At 41.7% G+C, this 22,598-nt stretch overlaps 1 protein-coding gene across 2 annotated transcripts in view; it reads left to right on the top strand.

Annotated features, from left to right (window-relative positions):
* LOC124709107 (phosphoribosylformylglycinamidine synthase) overlaps nt 1-22,598 on the top strand; it is a 213,371-nt gene that overhangs the window by 98,473 nt on the left and 92,300 nt on the right. For both annotated transcript variants that reach the window (XM_047240757.1, XM_047240758.1), the window contains one exon: nt 9,098-9,321. In XM_047240757.1, coding sequence (XP_047096713.1) covers nt 9,098-9,321 — 224 coding nt within the window. The remainder of the gene's footprint in view (nt 1-9,097; nt 9,322-22,598) is intronic.

The following is a 22,598-nucleotide window of genomic DNA, read 5'->3' as shown; positions in this document are numbered from 1 at the left end:
GGTGCAGTTTTTCCATCTCCTTCACAACTAGGGAAGTTTCCAGTTGAAATGAATGAGGAGGGAGGATGACCAAATGAAGACTTTACATACATTTGAAAAATTTTATTCGGATTTCACGAAAAACCACACACACACACACACACACACACACACACACACACACGACTGTTACGAAATATGCATGCTCCTTACACAACAGTAGCCAAACAGTGGAAGTGAGCAGACCATAAGCGGCAGTTTGTCAACAGCGAACAGTTTGGACGTGACGTTGATTGCTCTTGGAGGAAGGCAGCTCCATCGTGTGAAATTTCAATTACCAAGTAATTTTAATCAGGCTACAGTGTGTTGAACAAAGGGAGTAAATCCAGTAGTAAGTGTCTGGATACAGTGGGAATTCAAATTGGATCGTTAATTTCAAGGTGTTTTCATTCATCTCTAAACCAAAGACTATTGATACTTCTGGGGGGGGGGGGGGGGGGGGGGGGGCATTGGGAACATGGCACTTGCATTAAGAAGCTTTCAGTTCCCATGGGTTTCGCTCTGGAACTTAAAGAGTTACTGTGCTCTTGACTGACTAGGGGTCCGCCATGGATTTTCGACTGAAGAAGGGGTCCGCCAGCTGGAAAGGTTGGGAAGCACTGGGGTAGAACATGGTCTGCATCGGGGCAGAGAGTATTTCTGTCTGGCAGAGCTTGCAGGGACAAAAACAGCATCAGGAGTGGGGGGGGGGGGGGGGGGATGAAGTGGCAGGAGAGGTAGAGTGTGAAAGGAATCGAGCAAAGAGGGGAAAATACCAATGTGTGCATTGGCAGAGGGCAGAGCACAATGAAGATGAGGGGGTATGAATAGGGAGGAGGTTAGAGAACAGAGTGGGTGGAGGGGTTTGGGGACAGAAGTTATTGTAGGTTGAGGTCGAGATAATTTCGGGAGCAGAGAATGTGTTGTAAGGATAACTCCCATCTCTGCAGTAATCATTAAAATCAAGCATGTTATGTTCAGCTGCATATTGTGCTACAAGATGGTCAACTTGGTCTTGGCCACAGTTTGGTGGTGGCCATTGCAGCTGAGTGGTAGTCATACGAATATAAAAAGCTGGGCAGTGACTGCAGCAGATCTGGTACTTAACGTGTCCGCTTTCACAAGTGACCTGGCCACTGAGTGGGTAGGATACGCCTGTGAGAGAACTGGAATAGGAAGTGCTGGGTGGGTGGATGGATTGATCAGGTCTTGCACCTGGTTCTTCTACAGGGATATGATCACTGTGGCAAGGGGTTTGATTTGGAAATGGCATAGGGATGGGAAGGGATGCTGTGGAGGTTGGGTGGATGACAAATCACCTCTTTAGGAGTGGTGGGAAGGATCTTGGGTAGGATGTCCCTTATTTCAAGGCATGATGATAGACAATCAAAGCCCTGATGAAAGATGTGGTTTCATTGTTCCAGTCTAGGGTGATGTTGGGTAACAAAGGAGGTGCTCATTTGTAGCTGATTATTGGGGGGCGGTTGGAGGATTGAGGGTTTATGGGGATATGGCACAGGAAATATTTTTAGTGGACTAGGTCTGGGGCATAGTGTCTATCTGTGAAGGCCTTTGTAAGACCTTCAGTATACTGGCCAAGGACGTTCTTAGTCACTGCAGGTGCACCATCCTCAGTTGGCCCGACTGTATGGGAGGTGTTTTCTCTCTCTCTCTCTCTCTCTCTCTCTCTCTCTCTCTCTCTGTGTGTGTGTGTGTGTGTGTGTGTGTGTGTGTGTGTGTGTGTGTGTGTGTGTGTGTGTGTATCTTTCTGATGAAGGCTTCGGCTGGAAGCTCATATGTAACAGTCTTTTCTTCATGCTTCCCTGCAACTCAATGAGTCATGTTTACAGTGAATAGCAATCTATTCTTTTCAAAATATTGTTAATATTCCAAGCTGGACTTCCAATTGTTTGTTTTTACTTTGACATAAGCTATTTCTCTCTCACTAATGCTAGATAGCTGCTTTTTATCTCCCAATAGTTGCTTAATATCAATTAAATTAGAATTTTCCAAGATAGTACGTACCTACATCTGCAAGCACTGAATAATAGTACATTACTACTACATGTCATATGACTGTACAATGAGCACTGTTACTTGACATATACTCTGGTGTGCAAATCTGAGGACAAAAGTAACTTTCATGTGATGAATTACTGCCAAGTAATGTAGCTCAGTGAAACTCGGAACATAGATAGAAAGAACTGCTACAGTATAGAACAGGAGGTAACTGAGAAAAATACGCAATGAGATGAACAGAAATGACGCTTTCATTCAAAACTATAATTAAACTGATGTCATCTTGACTTACGATGGTTCCAAGGACATTACAAAAGAACTGTACAAAGGTAACTGCTTACAGTCATCAGATATTTACAGTAAAACATCTTGAGCCTTCAGCAGTACAAGTGCAACCTTATTTCTCATTACAGGCATCATTACTGAAGGAAATGTCATTTTGCTTTTTCAATGTACATCTTTCCCTCACCCCCCCCCCCCCCCCCCCTTTCCCAGTTACGATGCTTGTAATAAGTGAAACCAATTGAGAAATGGAGTCGCATATGCACACGTTAAGGATCAGGCTGCATTAATTCAAACATTACAAAAGGCAGGGCATGGTTCTTAATTGGGATAGGGTGTGTGACAACCAAGGACGCTAGTGCGTGCTCTACCATGTGTTCCCATGCTGACCACAAAGTTGCTAAGGAGTTCTTTCAATAGGGTGTTCCATACCTCCACCGGTGTAGTTGACAACTGCTAGATAGTCATTGGTGCATGTGGACATGCTGCAGCATGTCTCCCCAAAGCATTCAAACTGTGCTCAAAGGGACATAAGTTGGGAGAATGGGCGGGCCAGTCCATTCGCCAAATATTCTCTTGCTCACCTACACTGTTCAATGCGATCGTGCATTGTCATCCATAAAAATGAAATCAGGGCCAAGAGCACCCATAAAGAGATGCACTTGTGGAAGGAGTACACTGTCACAATAGCACTGACTGATGAGTGTATCATGTTCAAAGATTTGGAGGTCAGTACACATATGCAACATTATGCCTCCACGCACCATAACACGTGGACTACATAAACGATGAGTTTTGGCAACATTTTTGGTTATATTATGTGTTCCCACATCTTGACATATGCAAGTTAATTCAGCATTGTTGCATGTGATTGTTGTGGTGGTCCAGGTCTTATGGTATGGGGAGGCATAAAGTTGCGTGGGCATTCTGCCCTCTAAATCTTGGAACATAGTACAATGACCAGCCAGTGTTATTGTGACACTGTACGCCTTTTGAGGGGTGCATTCAGCCCTGACTTCATTTTTATGGATGACAATGTGTGATCGCATCAAACGGCGCAGATGGAGGAGCTCTAGGAATGAGAAGATAATTGGTGAATGGATTGCTTGCCTGTTTTCCCTACTTAAATCCCATTGTGCATACATGGGAAGTGATTGGGAAATGTATTCCAGCAAGGACCGTACAGCAGTTGTTAGGTGTGTTGGTGGATGAATGGAATGTCCTACCACAAGAATTCCTTACAAGCCTTGTGGCCTGCATAGGAGCATGTTGCAGAATATGCATTGCCATCCGTGGTGATCACACACCATGTCCGTCCTTTTGTACTGTACAGGAGACCATCATAAATCACAATGACTTCAGTGTAATTATTGTGTTTGAATAAAACTGTGATTACTGTTCTCCTCTTTGTGTATTTCTTTCAGTTACCTTTTGTACTATATTGTAGCAGCTCTTTCTAGGTACTGTCCAAGTTTCACTGAGCTATCTTACTTGGCAGTGACACATGCTTATCTTATTTTTGTCCTCAAGTTCTGCACACCAGTGCAGAAATTTTTAATCCTTGAATCTAGATGATCAGGTAATTTGTAGGAAGATAACTAATGAAATATGTTTTTAATTCTGAATAGATCATTTTTCAATTTCTTGTTTTATGTTGGATGGAATGTTGTTGAACACCTTTTTGCCATATTACATAACAGCACAGTGAACCTTAAATAAATAGGCAAATATTTACATGAAAACTATTTTTGCAGTTTCTGTTGTAACTGTGCAAATCACAGTTCAGGTGAAACTCGTTTTTCATTATCATCAATGAAAACCATTTCTACATCTACATCTACATTTATACTCCGCAAGCCACCTGACGGTGTGTGGCGGAGGGTGCCTTGAGTACCTATATCGGTTCTCCCTTCTATTCCAGTCTCGTATTGTTCGTGGAAAGAAAGATTGTCGGTATGCCTCTGTGTGGGCTCTAATCTCTCTGATTTTATCCTCATCCTATATACATAGGAGGGAGCAATATACTACTTGTTCTCGAAACTTCAACAAAGCCCATATCGAGCTACTGAGCGTCTCTCTGCCAGAGTCTTCCACTGGAGTCTATCTATCATCTCCGTAACACTTTCATGATTACTAAATGATCCTGTAACGAAGTGCGCTGCTCTCCGTTGTATCTTCTCTATCTCGCCTATCAACCCTATCTGGTATGGGTCCCACACCGGTGAGCAGTTTTCAAGAAGTGGGAGAACAAGTGTACTGTAACCTACTTCCTTTATTTTCAGAGTGCATTTCCTTAGGATTCTGCAGTGAATCTCAGTCTGGCATCTGCTTTACCGCCGATTAATTTTATATGGTCATTCCATTTTAGATCACTCCTAATGCCTATTCCAGATAATATATGGAATTAACTGCTTCCAGTTGCTGACCTGCTATATTGTAGCTAAATGATAAAGGTTCTTTCTTTCTATGTATTCACAGCACATTACACTTGTCTACATTGAGATTCAATTGCCATTCCCTGCACCATGCGTCAATTCGTTGCAGATCCTCCTGCATTTCAGTACAATTTTCCATTGTTACAACCTCTCGATATACAACAGCATCATCCGCAAAAAGCCTCGGTGAACTTCTGATGTTATCCACAAGGTCATTTATGTATATTGTGAATAGCAACGGTCCTACGACACTCCCCTGCAGCACACCTGAAATCACTCTTACTTCGGAAGACTTCTCTCCATTGAGAATGACATGCTGCATTCTGTTATCTAGGAACTCTTCAATCCAATCTCACAATTGGTCTGATAGTCCATATGCTCTTTGTTCATTAAACGACTGTGGGGAACTGTATCAAACGCCATGAGGAAGTCAAGAAACACAGCATCTACCTGGGAACCAATGTCTATTGCCCTCTGAGTCTCGTGGACAAATAGCGCGAGCTGGGTTTCACACGATCATCTTTTTCGAAACCCATGCTGATTCCTACAGAGTAGATTTCTAGTCTCCAGAAAAGTCATTATACTCGAACGTAATACGTGTTCCAAAATTCTACAGCTGATCGACATTAGAGATATAGGTCTGTAGTTGTGCACATCTGTTTGATGTCCCTTCTTGAAAATGGGGATGAGCTGTGCCCTTTTCCAATCTTTTGGAATGCCACGCTCTTCTAGAGACCTTCGGTACACCGCTGCAAGAAGGGGCAAGTTCCTTCACATACTCTGTGTAAAGTTGAACTGGTATCCCATCAGGTCCAGCGGCCTTTCCTCTTTTGAGTGATTTTAATTATTTTTCTATCCCTTTGTCATCTATTTTGATATTTGCCATTCTGTCATCTGTGCGACAATCTAGAGAAGGAACTACAGTGCAGTCTTCCTCTGTGAAACAGCTTTGGAAAAAGACATTTAGTATTTTGGCCTTTAGTCTGTCATCCTCTGTTTCAGTACCATTTTGGTCACAGAGTGTCTAGACATTTTGTTTTGATCCACCTACCGCTTTGACATAAGACCAAAATTTCTTAGAATTTTCTGCCAAATCAGTACATAGAACTTTACTTTCGAATTCATTGAACGCCTATCACATAGCCCTCCTCAACTACATTTCGCTTCGTGTAATTTTTGTTTGTCTGCAAGGCTTTGGCTATGTTTATGTTTGCTGTGAAGTTCGCTTTGCTTCCGCAGCAGTTTTCTAACTCGTTTGTTGTACCACGGTGGCTCTTTTCCATCTCTTACGGTCTTGCTTGGGACATACTCATCTAATGTATATTGTACTATGGTTTTGAACTTTGTCCACTGAACTTACACTATCTGTACTTGAGATAAAACTTTTGTGTTGAGCTGTCAATACTCTGAAATCTGCTTTTTGTCACTTTTGCTAAACAGAAAAATCTTCCTACCTTTTTAAATATTTCTATTTACAGCTGAAATCATTGATGCAGTAACCGCTTTATGATCGCTGATTCTCTGTTCTGCGTTAACTGTTTCAAATAGTTCGGGTCTGTTTGTCACCAGAAGGTCTAATATGTTATCACCTCGAGTCAGTTCTCTGTTTAACTGCTCGAGGTAGTTTTCAGATAATTAAGGAATAAGTGTAATGGGAACTAACTGGAAAAATCCAGAGATCCTTTAGAAGGCATCTGTGGCATCCATAGTTATCTACTCTACATGATATTCTTATTGCCCACTCCTGCTGAGTGAACAGTTTATTTACTTTGGATGCACTCCCCAGAATATAATTGTGTCAGACAACAATGAGTGAAAGTGTGTAAGATAAGCCAACACTCTTGTCTTTATGTCAACACACTGACTCATGCTCCAAAGGCAGAATGTGATTAGCCGAACTTCTTGTTTAGTTTATCTACGTATTGACTCATTTAACTTGTTATCCACCTTGAACCTTTGGCAAGTACTTCAGCAATGTCTGCTGTAACACATGCTGCATTTGTCATCTGCACTGTTCTGTGACAATAACACATTGATCTGTGCACATAGTAGCTTGACCTTTGTTGTGCGGTCATCATAATTGGCACACACTGCAAATGTCTGTGGTGGTGTGGCAATGTTGCACTGTGCTGCAGTTACATTAACCTGTGCTGGAACGTGGCTTCTTGTACACCATCTGCCAGTCCCCTTACTGCGTCCAACAACATGTTTTTCTGAGTTGATCACCTTAGCTTGCAGTGGCAACCTGCTGCTCCACAGCATGCGCAGTAGATTGTCTGGAACCATGTTAGTATCCACCTTAGTGCTCTAAATACTGTGAGTGTTTCCGGTATCGTATGACTTCTTGCATGAGCATCTGGTGTATCCGGTCCTCTTGGGAGGCTACAACTTGTCGTATCAGCTCAGACGTCAGCGTAGTGTAGGATTCGTCCTGATGGCGCGGTGATAACGTCCTGCACTGTGGCTGCATAGTGATGGTGTAATTGGCTCACCATGAGCGCAAGTTTTGTCATGTCTGTAGTAATTCATACGTAATTGAAGCTTGAAGCTTGCTTCTATCTGCACTAATTATAGAATCGGTTTATGAGGCCAGAACGGAGATAGGCGGACAGCCAGAGAAGAAATGTTTGGTTCTTCTGACATCTCACTGTATTGTTAAAGGAATGAACTTGTTGTGTGTTTATTTTCCACTCCAGACCACATCAGGGTCACCACTTATCAGTTAACTTGGTTGACTGAATTTTGCCTTTATAATTATTACAAAACAAAACCAAAGAATAGCACAGCTGCGCCGAGGCACAACACAGTGCTCCTGGCAGTTGTGTGCATAATAGGGACGGTGCAGTATCAACTTCTGCGCTGTCCCTATTATGCACCAACACGGAACATAATTGTGCCCTCATCTTCCATGAAACAGCAGATCGTGGTGCTAGCAGATGTCACTGAAGTAGTCGCTTAAAACCTAAGAAATGTTACGTTGTGTGTTTCATTTTGTGTGTGACCATTATTGTCTACTTCTGGTGCTTAAAGGCCACTATTGCCAATAAAGATACCAGTTTTTGTGGAACAAACTTGGGTAGACTTTTATGCCCAGCCACCTAGATGATCATCACAGCTCAGTTCTGCAAGACCAGTGGCGTATTGTCGCATGCCAAGTTTATATTCCATAAACCTGTAACCATTACGTAATCCTATAAACCAAGTAAAATAATTAATGATATGCTATCTTTAGTGTAACAATGTATTTACAGTATCTAGGTAACATATTTTTTTTTGCAAATCTCTTTGACAGGCTGTTTTTTTTTTTTTTTTTTTTTAGAAAATCTATGTAAGAGATCATTTTTAGTTTGTCTCAAATAATTGATCACTGTTTTATGTTAACTTCCATCCTTGGTATATAACTGTTGCTTGCAAAAAATTGACTTTCATTAAAATATTGAACTATTTCATTCACAATATTGGTGCTGCAGTCCATGATTCATCATAGGTTTTGTGTTTGTAAAAAGAAAAGGATGTCTGCTTATACGACTAATTTAGAACAAGAGAACAGCCTTTAACATCATTTTCAAACACAAGGAAATGGAGTGGCCATAGTACAAAACATTGAGACACGCGATATCTACAGTTAATGGCTTCTCTGCTGTATGTGGTGGAGAAAAACAACCTGACAATAAGGTCAGGACAGGGCAGGAGATGTCAAATCAAGCAATAATTTTCCAGGTAATTCGGTCGGAAATGCATTGTTGCGGAGCTGCAGCCATAAAATGACAGCTAGTGAGGATTGAGGATGCAGAAGTTTTTTTTCTTGCCTCAGCTGATAGGTGTTACACTAAAGAGTACAGATGCTGTTAATTTAACTGAAGATAATGGCTTGAACTGTACAGTGAGACAGGAGAACTTTATGAAACTTTCTATGATAGATGTGAATTTTCTGTGATAATACTCAACTGCTAAATAAGCTATGCAAAAAGTCCTGTAAGGCTATTATTGCTCAGTCAGACAAAACCTTATAGTTGGACCTACACAGACTTGTTTGCTTATCAGATGAACTTCCACACACTTGGCACTGACTGACTATCTTTTTATAGTCCTACCTCTGAACTGTAGTTACCTGCAAAACTTTACTTGACTCAACATCCTCTGTCTTGTTGTAACCTTATCATTGTGCTGTTTTTCTCCACCATGTATATAAATCTTGCAGCTCTTAGAACTACAAACTGTTTCCTGTTTGCTTGGTAAGATTTTATCATGCCATCTGATGTACCGGTGAACTAAAATGAACTAATGTCTTACATGTATTTGCTAACTGAGAGCAAAAAAAAAAATGTAGTTCATTGTTGCAGGCAACGTGTTGAAGGAACTTGTTGAACCTAACGGCGCTGTGATTTTCACTCGCTGCTTCCAGCTTGGTGATCCTACTATTAGTACACTGGAGTTGTGGGGTGCTGAATACCAGGAGAATGATGCATTTTTATGTCGTCCAGAAGATGTGCCGTTAACGCAGCAGATAGCTAACCGAGAGAGGTGCCCCATCAACTTTGTTGGTACTGTTCTTGACAATGGAAAGGTGGGATTTTATACTTATTTCTCATCCAGAATAAATGTTTTAATTAACTAAGATACCTTTCTTGGAATACCGGAAGAGTACAAGTAAGCACAGATGTTGTTGTTGTTGTTGTGGTCTTCAGTCCTAAGACTGGTTTGATGCAGCTCTCCATGCTACTCTATCCTGTGCAAGCTTTTTCATCTCCCAGTACCTACTGCAACCTACATCCTTCTGAATCTGCTTAGTGTATTCATCTCTTGGTCTCCCTCTACGATTTTTACCCTCCACGCTGCCCTCCAATACTAAATTGGTGATCCCTTGATGCCTCAGAACATGTCCTACCAACCGATCCCTTCTTCTGGTCAAGTTGTGCCACAAACTTCTCTTCTCCCCAATCCTATTCAATACTTCCTCATTAGTTATGTGATCTACCCATCTAATCTTCAGCATTCTTCTGTAGCACCACATTTCAAAAGCTTCTATTCTCTTCTTGTCCAAACTATTTATCGTCCATGTTTCACTTCCATACATGGCTACACTCCATACGAATACTTTCAGAAATGACTTCCTGACACTTAAATCAATACTGGATGTTAACAAATTTCTCTTCTTCAGAAACGCTTTCCTTGCCATTGCCAGCCTACATTTTATATCCTCTCTACTTCGACCATTATCAGTTATTTTGCTCCCCAAATAGCAAAACTCCTTTACTACTTTAAGTGCCTCATTTCCTAATCTAATTCCCTCAGCATCACCCGACTTAATTAGGCTACATTCCATTATCCTTGTTTTGCTTTTGTTGATGTTCATCTTATATCCTCCTTTCAAGACACTGTCCATTCCATTCAACTGCTCTTCCAAGTCCTTTGCTGTCTCGGACAGAATTACAATGTCATCGGCGAACCTCAAAGTTTTTATTTCTTCTCCATGAATTTTAATACCTACTCCGAATTTTTCTTTTGTTTCCTTTACTGCTTGCTCAATATACAGATTGAACAACATCGGGGAGAGGCTACAACCCTGTCTTACTCCCTTCCCAACCACTGCTTCCCTTTCATGTCCCTCGACTCTTATAACTGCCATCTGGTTTCTGTACAAATTGTAAATAGCCTTTCGCTCCCTGTATTTTACCCCTGCCACCTTTAGAATTTGAAAGAGAGTATTCCAGTCAACATTGTCAAAAGCTTTCTCTAAGTCTACAAATGCTAGAAACGTAGGTTTGCCTTTCCTTAATCTTTCTTCTAAGATATGTCTTAAGGTCAGTATTGCCTCACGTGTTCCAGTGTTTCTACGGAATCCAAACTGATCTTCCCCGAGGTTGGCTTCTACTAGTTTTTCCATTCGTCTGTAAAGAATTCGTGTTAGTATTTTGCAGCTGTGACTTATTAAGCTGATAGTTCGGTAATTTTCACATCTGTCAACACCTGCTTTCTTTGGGATTGGAATTATTATATTCTTCTTGAAGTCGGAGGGTATTTCGCCTGTCTCATACATCTTCCTCACCAGATGGTAGAGTTTTGTCAGGACTGGCTCTCCCACGGCCGTCAGTAGTTCCAATGGAATATTGTCTACTCCGGGGGCTTTGTTTCGACTCAGGTCTTTCAGTGCTCTGTCAAACTCTTCACGCAGTATCATATCTCCCATTTCATCTTCATCTACATCCTCTTCCATTTCCATAATATTGTCCTCAAGTACATCGCCCTTGTATAGACCCTCTATATACTCCTTCCACCTTTCTGCTTTCCCTTCTTTGCTTAGAACTGGGTTTCCATCTGAGCTCTTGATATTCATACAAGTCGTTCTCTTATCTCCAAAGGTCTCTTTAATTTTCCTGTAGGCGGTATCTATCTTACCCCTAGTGAGATAGGCCTCTACATCCTTACATTTGTCCTCTAGCCATCCCTGCTTAGCCATTTTGCACTTCCTGTCGATCTCATTTTTGAGACGTTTGTATTCCTTTTTGCCTGTTTCACTTACTGCATTTTTATATTTTCTCCTTTCATCAATTAAATTCAATATTTCTTCTGTTACCCAAGGATTTCTACTAGCCCTCGTCTTTTTACCTACTTGATCCTCTGCTGCCTTCACTACTTCATCCCTCAAAGCTACCCATTCTTCTTCTACTGTATTTATTTCCCCCATTCCTGTCAATTGCTCCCTTATGCTCTCCCTGAATCTCTGTACCACCTCTGGTTCTTTCAGTTTATCCAGGTCCCATCTCCTTAAATTCCCACCTTTTTGCAGTTTCTTCAGTTTTAATCTACAGGTCATAACCAATAGATTGTGGTCAGAGTCCACATCTGCCCCTGGAAATGTCTTACAATTTAAAACCTGGTTCCTAAATCTCTGTCTTACCATTATATAATCTATCTGATACCTTTTAGTATCTCCAGGGTTCTTCCATGTATACAACCTTCTTTCATGATTCTTAAACCAAGTGTTAGTTATGATTATGTTGTGCTCTGTGCAAAATTCTACCAGGCGGCTTCCTCTTTCATTTCTGTCCCCCAATCCATATTCACCTACTATGTTTCCTTCTCTCCCTTTTCCTACACTCGAATTCCAGTCACCCATGACTATTAAATTTTCGTCTCCCTTCACAATCTGAATAATTTCTTTTATTTCATCATACATTTCTTCAATGTCTTCGTCATCTGCAGAGCTAGTTGGCATATAAACTTGTACTACTGTAGTAGGTGTGGGCTTCGTATCTATCTTGGCCACAATAATGCGTTCACTATGCTGTTTGTAGTAGCTTACCCGCATTCCTATTTTCCTATTCATTATTAAACCTACTCCTGCATTACCCCTATTTGATTTTGTGTTTATAACCCTGTAGTCACCTGACCAGAAGTCTTGTTCCTCCTGCCACCGAACTTCACTAATTCCCACAATATCTAACTTCAACCTATCCATTTCCCTTTTTAAATTTTCTAACCTACCTGCCCGATTAAGGGATCTGACATTCCACGCTCCGATCCGTAGAACGCCAGTTTTCTTTCTCCTGATAACGACATCCTCTTGAGTAGTCCCCGCCCGGAGATCCGAATGGGGGACTATTTTACCTCCGGAATATTTTACCCAAGAGGACGCCATCATCATGTAATCATACAGTAAAGCTGCATGCCCTCGGGAAAAATTACGGCTGTAGTTTCCCCTTGCTTTCAGCCGTTCGCAGTACCGGCACGGCAAGGCCGTTTCGGTTATTGTTACAAGGCCAGATCAGTCAATTATCCAGACTGTTGCCCTTGCAACTACTGAAAAGGCTGCTGCCCCTCTTCAGGAACCACACGTTTGTCTGGCCTCTCAACAGATACCCCTCCGTTGTGGTTGCACCTACGGTACGGCTATCTGTATCGCTGAGGCACGCAAGCCTCCCCACCAACGGCAAGGTCCATGGTTCATGGGGGGGTAAGCACAGATACACTCTCCAAAACCAAACAGCTGCAAATGAAAATATCGAAACTTCAACCAATGTACGGAAATATCTCTAGTTTTATGCAGTTTCAAAGAAACTTTTATCTCATGTCAGTTTAATGTCCAGAGTACTTCTTTCCTTATTCATATAAAAATAAATAATTATGACTGTGTTTTGAATTAATGTATACACAACATACTAATTTATCACGCAAGTATGATATTTCACGGGAATGTATATACAAATTCTACCTTTAGTGTCTTTACTTCAGGTTATGCATAATGACATGTGTTGATCCATATGATGAGGCTCAGTTTTTTTTTACAGAAGTTACAGGTACACCATTGTGTGGTTTCTTGTGTCTGCTGTTAAACAAAAACAATGTTGAGTAGAGCACATATTCAGCAAACTAGCAGGCTCTTCACAATTGTGCAAATAAATCTGTTGTTCCTCCAGTAAATTGACCTTTTTGTGCTGTGATGGATACTAGGGATTTTGTGTGTTTTCCGATCTGCAAATATGTAGCTATTGATTGATTCTAAATGCATCAAAATGTTGGAGAAAGTCTTCTTCAAAAATTATTCTTGTCTGTCCTGTATAATATGCAGAACAATTTTCAAATCTGACTTAAGTGTCCGCCATTATTTCATTTTTTTTATATGTGTATGCTCATGTGTATTAGCGAAGGATTCTAAGCCAGTGAAAAACTTCAACACCTAATACAATACCTTGTAATTATTAGAGCTCACCCCTTGTTTCAAACTAGGTTATGTTGTCATATTGGTAAGAAATACCTCTATAATGGATTTTTATTGCAATTTTTATATATGCACTATAGATAATGTAAAAAGGACACATCTAAATGTCATGAAAACCTGAACATCTATTGGTCGTTCCACCATATACAAAATGTCATCATGCATATTTAAAATATAGTTATTTTGTGTCTACAGGCAGAATTTATACTGGGTGTGTCTCTGAAGCGTTGTAATGCATATTTTCTCTGGTGTTTCAACAGATATTTGCAATTTCATTTTTGCTATGTGTAGCTGAGTCAGCCCTAACGCATACTGCTCACCATTCATCCTTTCATACGTTCCTGTGTGTTGCACTGCACCCCGTGTCAATGGATAAAGTTCCTCACTGGAGCACTTGAATCAGTCCGTAACTACCAAATTCTTCAAAATAGAGATTTGGCTTTTCAGTTTCCTCTTATGCTCCCAAAACTTTTTCATTCTTTGTGACCTGGCTGCCCTTTGCTCATTATTTATGGTGTATTTATGTTTTCATTTTAATTTATGTTTTCATTTTAATAATGTTAGTTTAAGTCTCAAGTCTCTTATCCTCAGAATGACTTTACAGTCGTTGTTTTCAGTTTGTTGCATTGTTTTATTCAACTCTTCAAAATCATCCTGGACGTCTGTGGACCATTGATTCTTGGCTTCGTTTTTCCAAAAGTAGTTGAACAGTTGTTTAACTAGTCTGATTTCTGGCAATCTTGATATTTGACAGAAAAAGGCAAGCCTCCTTTTCACATTACATGTGTTACTGATTGATTACCCCAATACACCACTTTCTTAGGCAGCAGTCTCCATTGCTCTTCAATTTCTTGTTTTTATGTTGAAGATTGTTCTAATGATTCTTCTCTCATTATCTGTTGTTGATTTGGTGATCAACTAATGTTTCATTTGTGTAAATTGCTTCAGGTTTAACAACAGAATAGCAGTGTTTGAATCTGGCGTTCATTGAGAGGGGTTTCTTCTTGTTGGTTAGCCAGGTGTTTTGTTGTGCCCATTTCAGTTGAGTTGTTCTGCGTCCTATAGAGGCTTCCGTGGTAGAGTTCCAGGTCATGATTTCAACAAAAATTAGATCTTATTTACAGTCTTATTTGTTTGTTATTGCTCAGTCGTACAGCTAGTGTTTCAGCCTTGAAAACTGGCATCATTTCCTTTTTTGTTCTAATGAAATTTACTCTCCAACTTCTGCTGCTACTTAGCTCCTCAACCCCATCCCCCACCACAAGTACTTCAGTTTTAAGTTAAGCCTCTTCCAGGTTTTTGCAAATTGTGCAAGATTTCTGTGAATGCTAGACAACGCCAGATAACAATAGCTTTAGGAAACCCAGAAGGTTCAGTGTAAGATTGAAAGAAAGGTCTCCCACAGGTGATAGTATTAAAATCGTAATGGTAAAGAGCCGGAGCATTAGCATCAAAGTGACAAAGTGTGAAGTGCTCATGAAAAGCAGTGAAGCCCACATAAAGTAAATACAGAAAGCTGGTTGAAACCTAAAATAGATAGCTGTGAGATTTTTGGGAAAAATAGGCAAACGGAAAACGGAGATCGTGTATTTGTCACAGTAGACAGGAAACTCAAATCTACCAAGATAGAAATTGGCGCTGCATGTGATATTGTTTGGAGAAGACTCGGTATCAAAGGTGGGCATAAAATGATAACTGGATCTTTCTATCACCCACCAGGCCTATCTCCTCATGTAACCGAAAACTTACAAGAAAACCTCGGTTCAATTATAAGTAAGTTCCCCAATCATACTGTAATTATCAGCAGAGGCTTCAAATAATTAGGAAAAAACCAGTTTTGTTAGTGGTGGTTGTGACAAGACAACCTGTGAAACTTTAGTAAATGACTTATTTGCTGTTGTTCCTGTTGGATCGTAGGGCAACAGTAAAGACCTTCCATCTGGTTTTGTTGGCAACCAAACATTTCACTTCACTCCATGTTTTACCAGCTTTCAGAGCTTCTCCTTCCTCCATTCTTTTTCATGTCTTTTTCAGGCGGCCACATCTATGTGTTCCTTGTGAGTTCCAATGCAGCGCTGCCTTTTCGACAGCTTCTTGTTGTTTGCGTATTGTGTGACCAATCCACCTCCATTTTCTATCCTTTATTTGCTCGTGGATTGGTCGCTGGTTTGTCATCTCCCGCAATTCGTCATTTGATATAACATCTGGCCACCTCGCATTTATAATTTGCCGAAGACACCGGTTTGCGAAGACTTGCAGCTGGTTTACAGTCATGTTTGTTACCTTCCAAGTTTCGCGACTATACAGGAGGACTGACTTCTCGTTGCTATTGAAAAAGTGCAGCTTAGTTCGCCTCAAGGTGTTCTTATTATGCCAGACAGGGTACAGTTGTACAAAGGCTCCATTTGCCTTCCATATTCGACTCTTTACATCCTCTTCGGCTCCTCCATCCTTGCAGGTGGTACTTCCTATATACAGGGTGGTCTGAAAATGTCTGAAACGCTTGTCATGATGTTGTAGGGCAGATTCTACTGAGACATAAATGTTTAGAAAAAAATGCGATACGTTGCGCCGTTTCCGAGTTATTCAGCATTGAAGTTAGCCAATCGGGGCATCGTGCGCTCACATTCAGGCGGCCTGCCAGGGGCGGTGTTACCTAACGAGTGCTTTGTTTGGTTAGCAGAAACTTGAATGCGCGCGCGCAACGACCTTATTGGCTAACTTCAATGGTAAATAACTCGGAAACGGCACGACGTATCGCATTTTTTTCTTAACATTTATGTCTCAGTACAATCTGCCCTATAACATCATGACAAGCGTTTCAGACATTTTCTGACCACCCTGTATACAAAGGAGTCTGCTTGTTCCAATTCCTTTCCAAACACTGATAGCTTTGCTTGTTTTCAGATCACATTCTCATTTCCTTAGTTTTCTGAACATTTTTTTTTTTTTAAGTCCAGCAATTTCTGCTTCCTCTTTCGGTCTTTCCAGCTTTTCTTTCATGTCATGCAATCTTTGTGAGAGCAGACAGATATTGTCAGCAAGTCAAGGTCTTGAAGCCTGTCTTGCATTCTCCACTGAATACCTCTTCTCCTACCATCAACAACTCTTTCATTACACTGTCCAGCACCAACAAGAACAAAAACAAGGTAGGTGACAGAATACATCCCTGTCTCACTCCAGCATTTGTGTGGATAGATTCAGTAAGTTTCCCATTGTGTAGCACCCTACATTCATATCCATCATACATGGCTTTAATAATATTTATTATCTTTGATGGTATTCCATATTCTTCCAAGGTATGCCACGTAACTCTTCTATTAAGAGAGTCAAATGCCTTTTCAAAATCAATAAATGTAAGGTAGAGTGTTTTCTGCCATTCTGCACTCTGCTCAAGTATTATACGCAGTGTGTTGATGAGATAGACACAACTTCTGTGATCTCTAAACCCAGCTTGCTCTTTTCTCAGTCGTGCCTTGACTAAGTCCTTGATACAGTTTAGCTTCAATCTACAGAGTACTTTACTTGGTACAGATAGGAGGGTGATGCCTTGCCAGTTATTACAGTTGGTAGTATCCCTTTTCTTTGGCAACTTAATAATCAGCCCTTCTTTCCAATCCTTTGGTATTTTCTCTTCTTACCACATCTTCTCAAACAATGGATGCAGTAGATTTACAATGGTGTCAATGTCTGCTTTTAGCACCTCAGGTGCAATATTATCCATTCCTGGAGCCTTCCCATTCTGTATCTGTTTGAGAGCTATTTTAATTTCAGTCTTAGGTAGTGTGTTTACATTGATTCTGTCACTGGCATCTGGAAAATTCCATTGCCTCTCCCTCTCTTCCGGTTGCTCTCTGTGTAATCTTTCCATCTTCTGAGTTGGTCTTCTTTTGTTGTCAACAGTTGACGCTCCTTGCTTTTCACAGGTCTGTTCTTGTTGAAACTTTTTTTGGACAACATTCTAGTGATGCAGTACAGTTCTTTTGCATCACCCCTTGCTGCGGCTGTCTCTGCTCTCAGAGCTTGCTCATCCATCCACTTTCTCTTATCATTCCCCACACTCCTCTTTATTTGAGAGTCAGTAGCTGCATACTCAGCTTGCATTTGAATTTTCTGCTGTCTTGTTTTACTCATATTTAATTTTGCCTTAATATCCTTCCAACAGGTGATCAAATTCCATGTATTCTCAGACATCCAATCTTTCTTCAAATGGTTTTTAAAGCCAAGGACCTGTTTGCTCACATTGCAATAGACGTCCTTAATCTGACTCCATGTATCAGCAACACTATTTTCATCATTTTCCTGTGCTTCTTGGAGTGCCTCGTAGCAGGTCCTTAGCTCAATACAGAAAGCTTCTTGTTTTGCTGTTATTCTAAGTTTCCCCACATCATATTTTTTGTTCTGTTGTTCGATCTTTCTATTTGTAGCCATGATATTTAGTCTAAAATTTGGAACAATAAGGTGGTGATCACTGCCAACATCAGCCCCACATTTATTTCTCATGTTCATCAGTGTCCTACTAAATTTTTTGCTTAGCGCTATATGATCTATTTGGTTTTCCCTTCTGCAATCAGGGGATATCCATGTAACCTGGTGGCAATTCTTGTGTGGTAATAATGTTACCAAATCATGACTGGCACAGAAATTTGAAAACATATCCCCATTTTCATTCATTTCTCTGATACTTTGGACTCCCTTTACATGCTGTAGGCCTTCATTGTTCTTTCCGATTTTTGCATTTAGGTTTCCCATAATAATCAAGATGTCTCTCTTACTGGTACTTTTAATGGTGTCACTTAAGGACAGGTAAAACTCTTTTTTTCTGTTCAGTATCTGAGGTTTCTGTAGGAGTATAGCATGGGATGACTGTGACATTTCGAATGTTTGTCCTAAAATGTGCGGTCAGTAGTCTTTGTGAAACTGGTTTCCATTCCATAAGGCTCTTTTTCGCTCCTTTGGTTAACAAAAGTCCAACTCCATTTCTGTGCTCTGCATCCTCTCCAGCGGGTCCAGAGTATAAAAAGGTGTATCCATCTTGTGTTTGGATTTCTCCAAAGTCTTGCCATCTCACCTCACTAAGTCCGAGAATGTCCAACCGGTAACTTGTCATCTCCTTTGTAACCTGTTTCAGTCTACTGGCTTCTCTCACTGTTTTAATATTCCAGAAACCTACTTTAGTTGTCCTTTTCATGCCAAAGGTCGTCATATTTGAGTCCGTCTGGCTGTTCTTTTCTGCTGTTTCTTCAATCATTTGTTTTTGGGAGTGCCGGTGATTGTCCCACAGCTCCCTAGTCTGGTGGTGGGGCTGCCACCTAAGAGCCTCCAGACTTGCCCGATTTTCTTTTAAGGGTTTACTCTCCTAGGGCGGCTGTGGGACAATCCCTATATTATGATTTGAGATGGCAGGAAAAGGACAGACTTGGGATAGGTGAAAAGGACCAGTGGGCTGTTGTGAGACACACTTCGTCTGGCTCCTCCCCCTCGGCCAATCCAGCATGAGTGACCCTGCTGGTAGCTAAGCTACCGCCAGCATAGCCCCCAGGATCCAGAGCACACAAACCTCCTTGCCTGCACAGACAGTGCTACTGTAAGGCAGTGTCCCCTGAGGAGGAGAATCTGAAAATCACCTAGAACAGATAGCCAGGTTGCAAGTCTTATTTCAGATGATGCCATATTGGGCAACTTGCGTGTCAGTGATGATGATGGGATGATGAGGACAACACAACACCCAGTCCATGGTCGGAGAAAATCTCCAACTTGGCCGGAAATTGAACCTGGGCATGGTAGCAAACAGGTTACCACTCAGCTAAGCAGACAACTAAAACAAGCAGAAAGATAGATATATTCAGGAAACTAGATAAAAAAAACAGTAGCATCATATCTCAATAAGGGACTTGAAACTTCCAGGATAGGGCAGGAGCATGTAGAGAAACTCTGGCTCAAGTTTAAAAGAAAAGGTCATCATGCACTGGATTGATATCTACCCAGAAGAACAGTTCATAGGGGAAGGGAACCTCCATGGTATACAACCACTGTGAAGAAACTTCCAAAGAAACAGAGATTACTGCATAATAGATGTAAAACAATGTGTAAGGCTATAGATAGAGAGATGCTGCATGAAACGTGTTTGGCTGTCAAAATGCCTTCAGTGACTGTCGTAGCAAAGTATTGTCAAGTGATCTTTCACAAAAACAAAACAAAAAAATCTAGTTGTATGTAAAGGATGTTAGTGACACCAAAGTTAGCGTATTTACTCGAATCTAAGCCGCACTTTTTTTCCGGTTTTTGTAATCCAAAAAACCGCCTGCGGCTTAGAATCGAGTGCAAAGCAAGCGGAAGTTCTGAAAAATGTCGATAGGTGCCGCCACAAAAAAGGTGGAAGACGAGCTTTTTTTCTCCGCCCCGAGTTTCGAACACTGCATTTTCATACATTATCCAACAAAGTAAATACAAATTCCATATTGCTCATCTTCAAATGTAGCAGAATTTCAATGTACTACAAAAATCCGACTGGCAAGACTGTTTGGGATATTTGTCAATATGGTCAACTCTACGTTCTGAATTTTTTCCTACCTGTGAGAAGAGATGGTTGCTAATAGGAACCTGATGAAATGTGAATCACATGCATTATTCTCTTCACCATAAGAATAATACGAATATAAACATTTTGCCATGTATTCTTTTGTGTTTGCTGCTATCTCCTTTAAATCCTGTCTGCCTAATAAACTACGAAACTAGAGTGAGACAACAGCAAACGCGGAAGAATATACGTATCGTGACATGTTTATATTCGTATTATTCTTATGCCTAATAGTGATACAGTCAGAAATGAAGCACGGCAACTGACTAGATTTTTAAATCTAAGATGACTCTAATTTCTGTGCAAAATTTGATGTACTAAAGAAGCGGCCGCAAAGATTTTCAAACGGAGAAAAATTTTCGCCTAATTCTCGTTCAGAACATGTTCTATCATACGCAGTCTATTATTTGGTTCTTGTTGATCATTATCAAAGAAAACAGCAGTCTAAGTAACAACAAATAGCAGTCTCTTGCCATTGTAAGCGGCGGTAGTGCGCATAAAAGAAAGCCATGCCGCGAGCGGCGACGGGCCGTAAACACTCACTATCAGAATGCGACAAACAATGCATTTTCAGCTTAGAGTGACATAAACACCTATAACAAAGAAAATGGCACTTATCATATCAAAGCAAAATAAGCAATCGATTCAAACCAGACGAAGGACGTGAAAAAGGAAGGGTACCCATATAAATACGGACGGAGCGCCTGACGCATAGCAATGGCTACCTGGTAAAGCTTAACTGCTAAGCTTACGACTCGAACCAAACTACTGTAGCTGTATCGTCACTCATTCGACCTAAATCGTGTCTCATATTACAATGGACCAACTTTGTTTCGATTTGGAGGTGCGGCCTAAAACTTTTCTCTCCCCTTGAATTTTGATTCTCAAATTTCAGGTGCGGCTTAGATTCGGGAAATTTTATTTATTTATTTTTTTTTTTTTTTTTTCCTTTATTTCGAGTCTCATTTTTCAGGTGCGGCTTAGATTCAAGTAAATACGGTAGTGTCCAGTAACTGAAATTAAGGGCAGCAAAGTGAAAGCTGAAATGCTTAACTCAATTTTCAAATGTTCCTTTACAAGGGAAAACTCTGGAGAATTGCTTCAGTTTAAACCTTGTACCACTGAAAAGATGAATGAAATAAATACACTCCTGGAAATGGAAAAAAGAACACATTGACACCGGTGTGTCAGACCCACCATACTTGCTCCGGACACTGCGAGAGGGCTGTACAAGCAATGATCACATGCACGGCACAGCGGACACACCAGGAACCGCGGTGTTGGCCGTCGAATGGCGCTAGCTGCGCAGCATTTGTGCACCGCCGCCGTCAGTGTCAGCCAGTTTGCCGTGGCATACGGAGCTCCATCGCAGTCTTTAACACTGGTAGCATGCCGCGACAGCGCGGACGTGAACCGTATGTGCAGTTGACGGACTTTGAGCGAGGGCATATAGTGGGCATGCGGGAGGCCAGGTGGACGTACCGCCGAATTGCTCAACACGTGGGGCGAGAGGTCTCCACAGTACATCGATGTTGTCGCCAGTGGTCGGCGGAAGGTGCACGTGCCCGTCGACCTGGGACCGGACCGCAGCGACGCACGGATGCACGCCAAGACCGTAGGATCCTACGCAGTGCCGTAGGGGACCGCACTGCCACTTCCCAGCAAATTAGGGACACTGTTGCTCCTGGGTTATCGGCGAGGACCATTCGCAACCGTCTCCATGAAGCTGGGCTACGGTCCCGCACACCGTTAGGCCGTCTTCCGCTCACGCCCCAACATCGTGCAGCCCGCCTCCAGTGGTGTCGCGACAGGCGTGAATGGAGGGACGAATGGAGACGTGTCGTCTTCAGCGATGAGAGTCGCTTCTGCCTTGGTGCCAATGATGGTCGTATGCGTGTTTGGCGCCGTGCAGGTGAGCGCCACAATCAGGACTGCATACGACCGAGGCACACAGGGCCAACACCCGGCGTCATGGTGTGGGGAGCGATCTCCTACACTGGCCGTACACCACTGGTGATCGTCGAGGGGACACTGAATAGTGCACGGTACATCCAAACCGTCATCGAACCCATCGTTCTACCATTCCTAGACCGGCAAGGGAACTTGCTGTTCCAACAGGACAATGCACGTCCGCATGTATCCCGTGCCACCCAACGTGCTCTAGAAGGTGTAAGTCAACTACCCTGGCCAGCAAGATCTCCGGATCTGTCCCCCATTGAGCATGTTTGGGACTGGATGAAGCGTCGTCTCACGCGGTCTGCACGTCCAGCACGAACGCTGGTCCAACTGAGGCGCCAGGTGGAAATGGCATGGCAAGCCGTTCCACAGGACTACATCCAGCATCTCTACGATCGTCTCCATGGGAGAATAGCAGCCTGCATTGCTGCGAAAGGTGGATATACACTGTACTAGTGCCGACATTGTGCATGCTCTGTTGCCTGTGTCTATGTGCCTGTGGTTCTGTCAGTGTGATCATGTGATGTACCTGACCCCAGGAATGTGTCAATAAAGTTTCCCCTTCCTGGGACAATGAATCCACGGT

This window comes from Schistocerca piceifrons, chromosome 7 (assembly GCF_021461385.2).
Source record: "Schistocerca piceifrons isolate TAMUIC-IGC-003096 chromosome 7, iqSchPice1.1, whole genome shotgun sequence".
In the NCBI taxonomy this organism is placed as follows: domain Eukaryota; kingdom Metazoa; phylum Arthropoda; class Insecta; order Orthoptera; family Acrididae; genus Schistocerca; species Schistocerca piceifrons.
The sequence above is the reverse complement of the archived record's forward strand: the minus strand, read 5'-3'. Positions and strand labels throughout refer to the sequence as shown.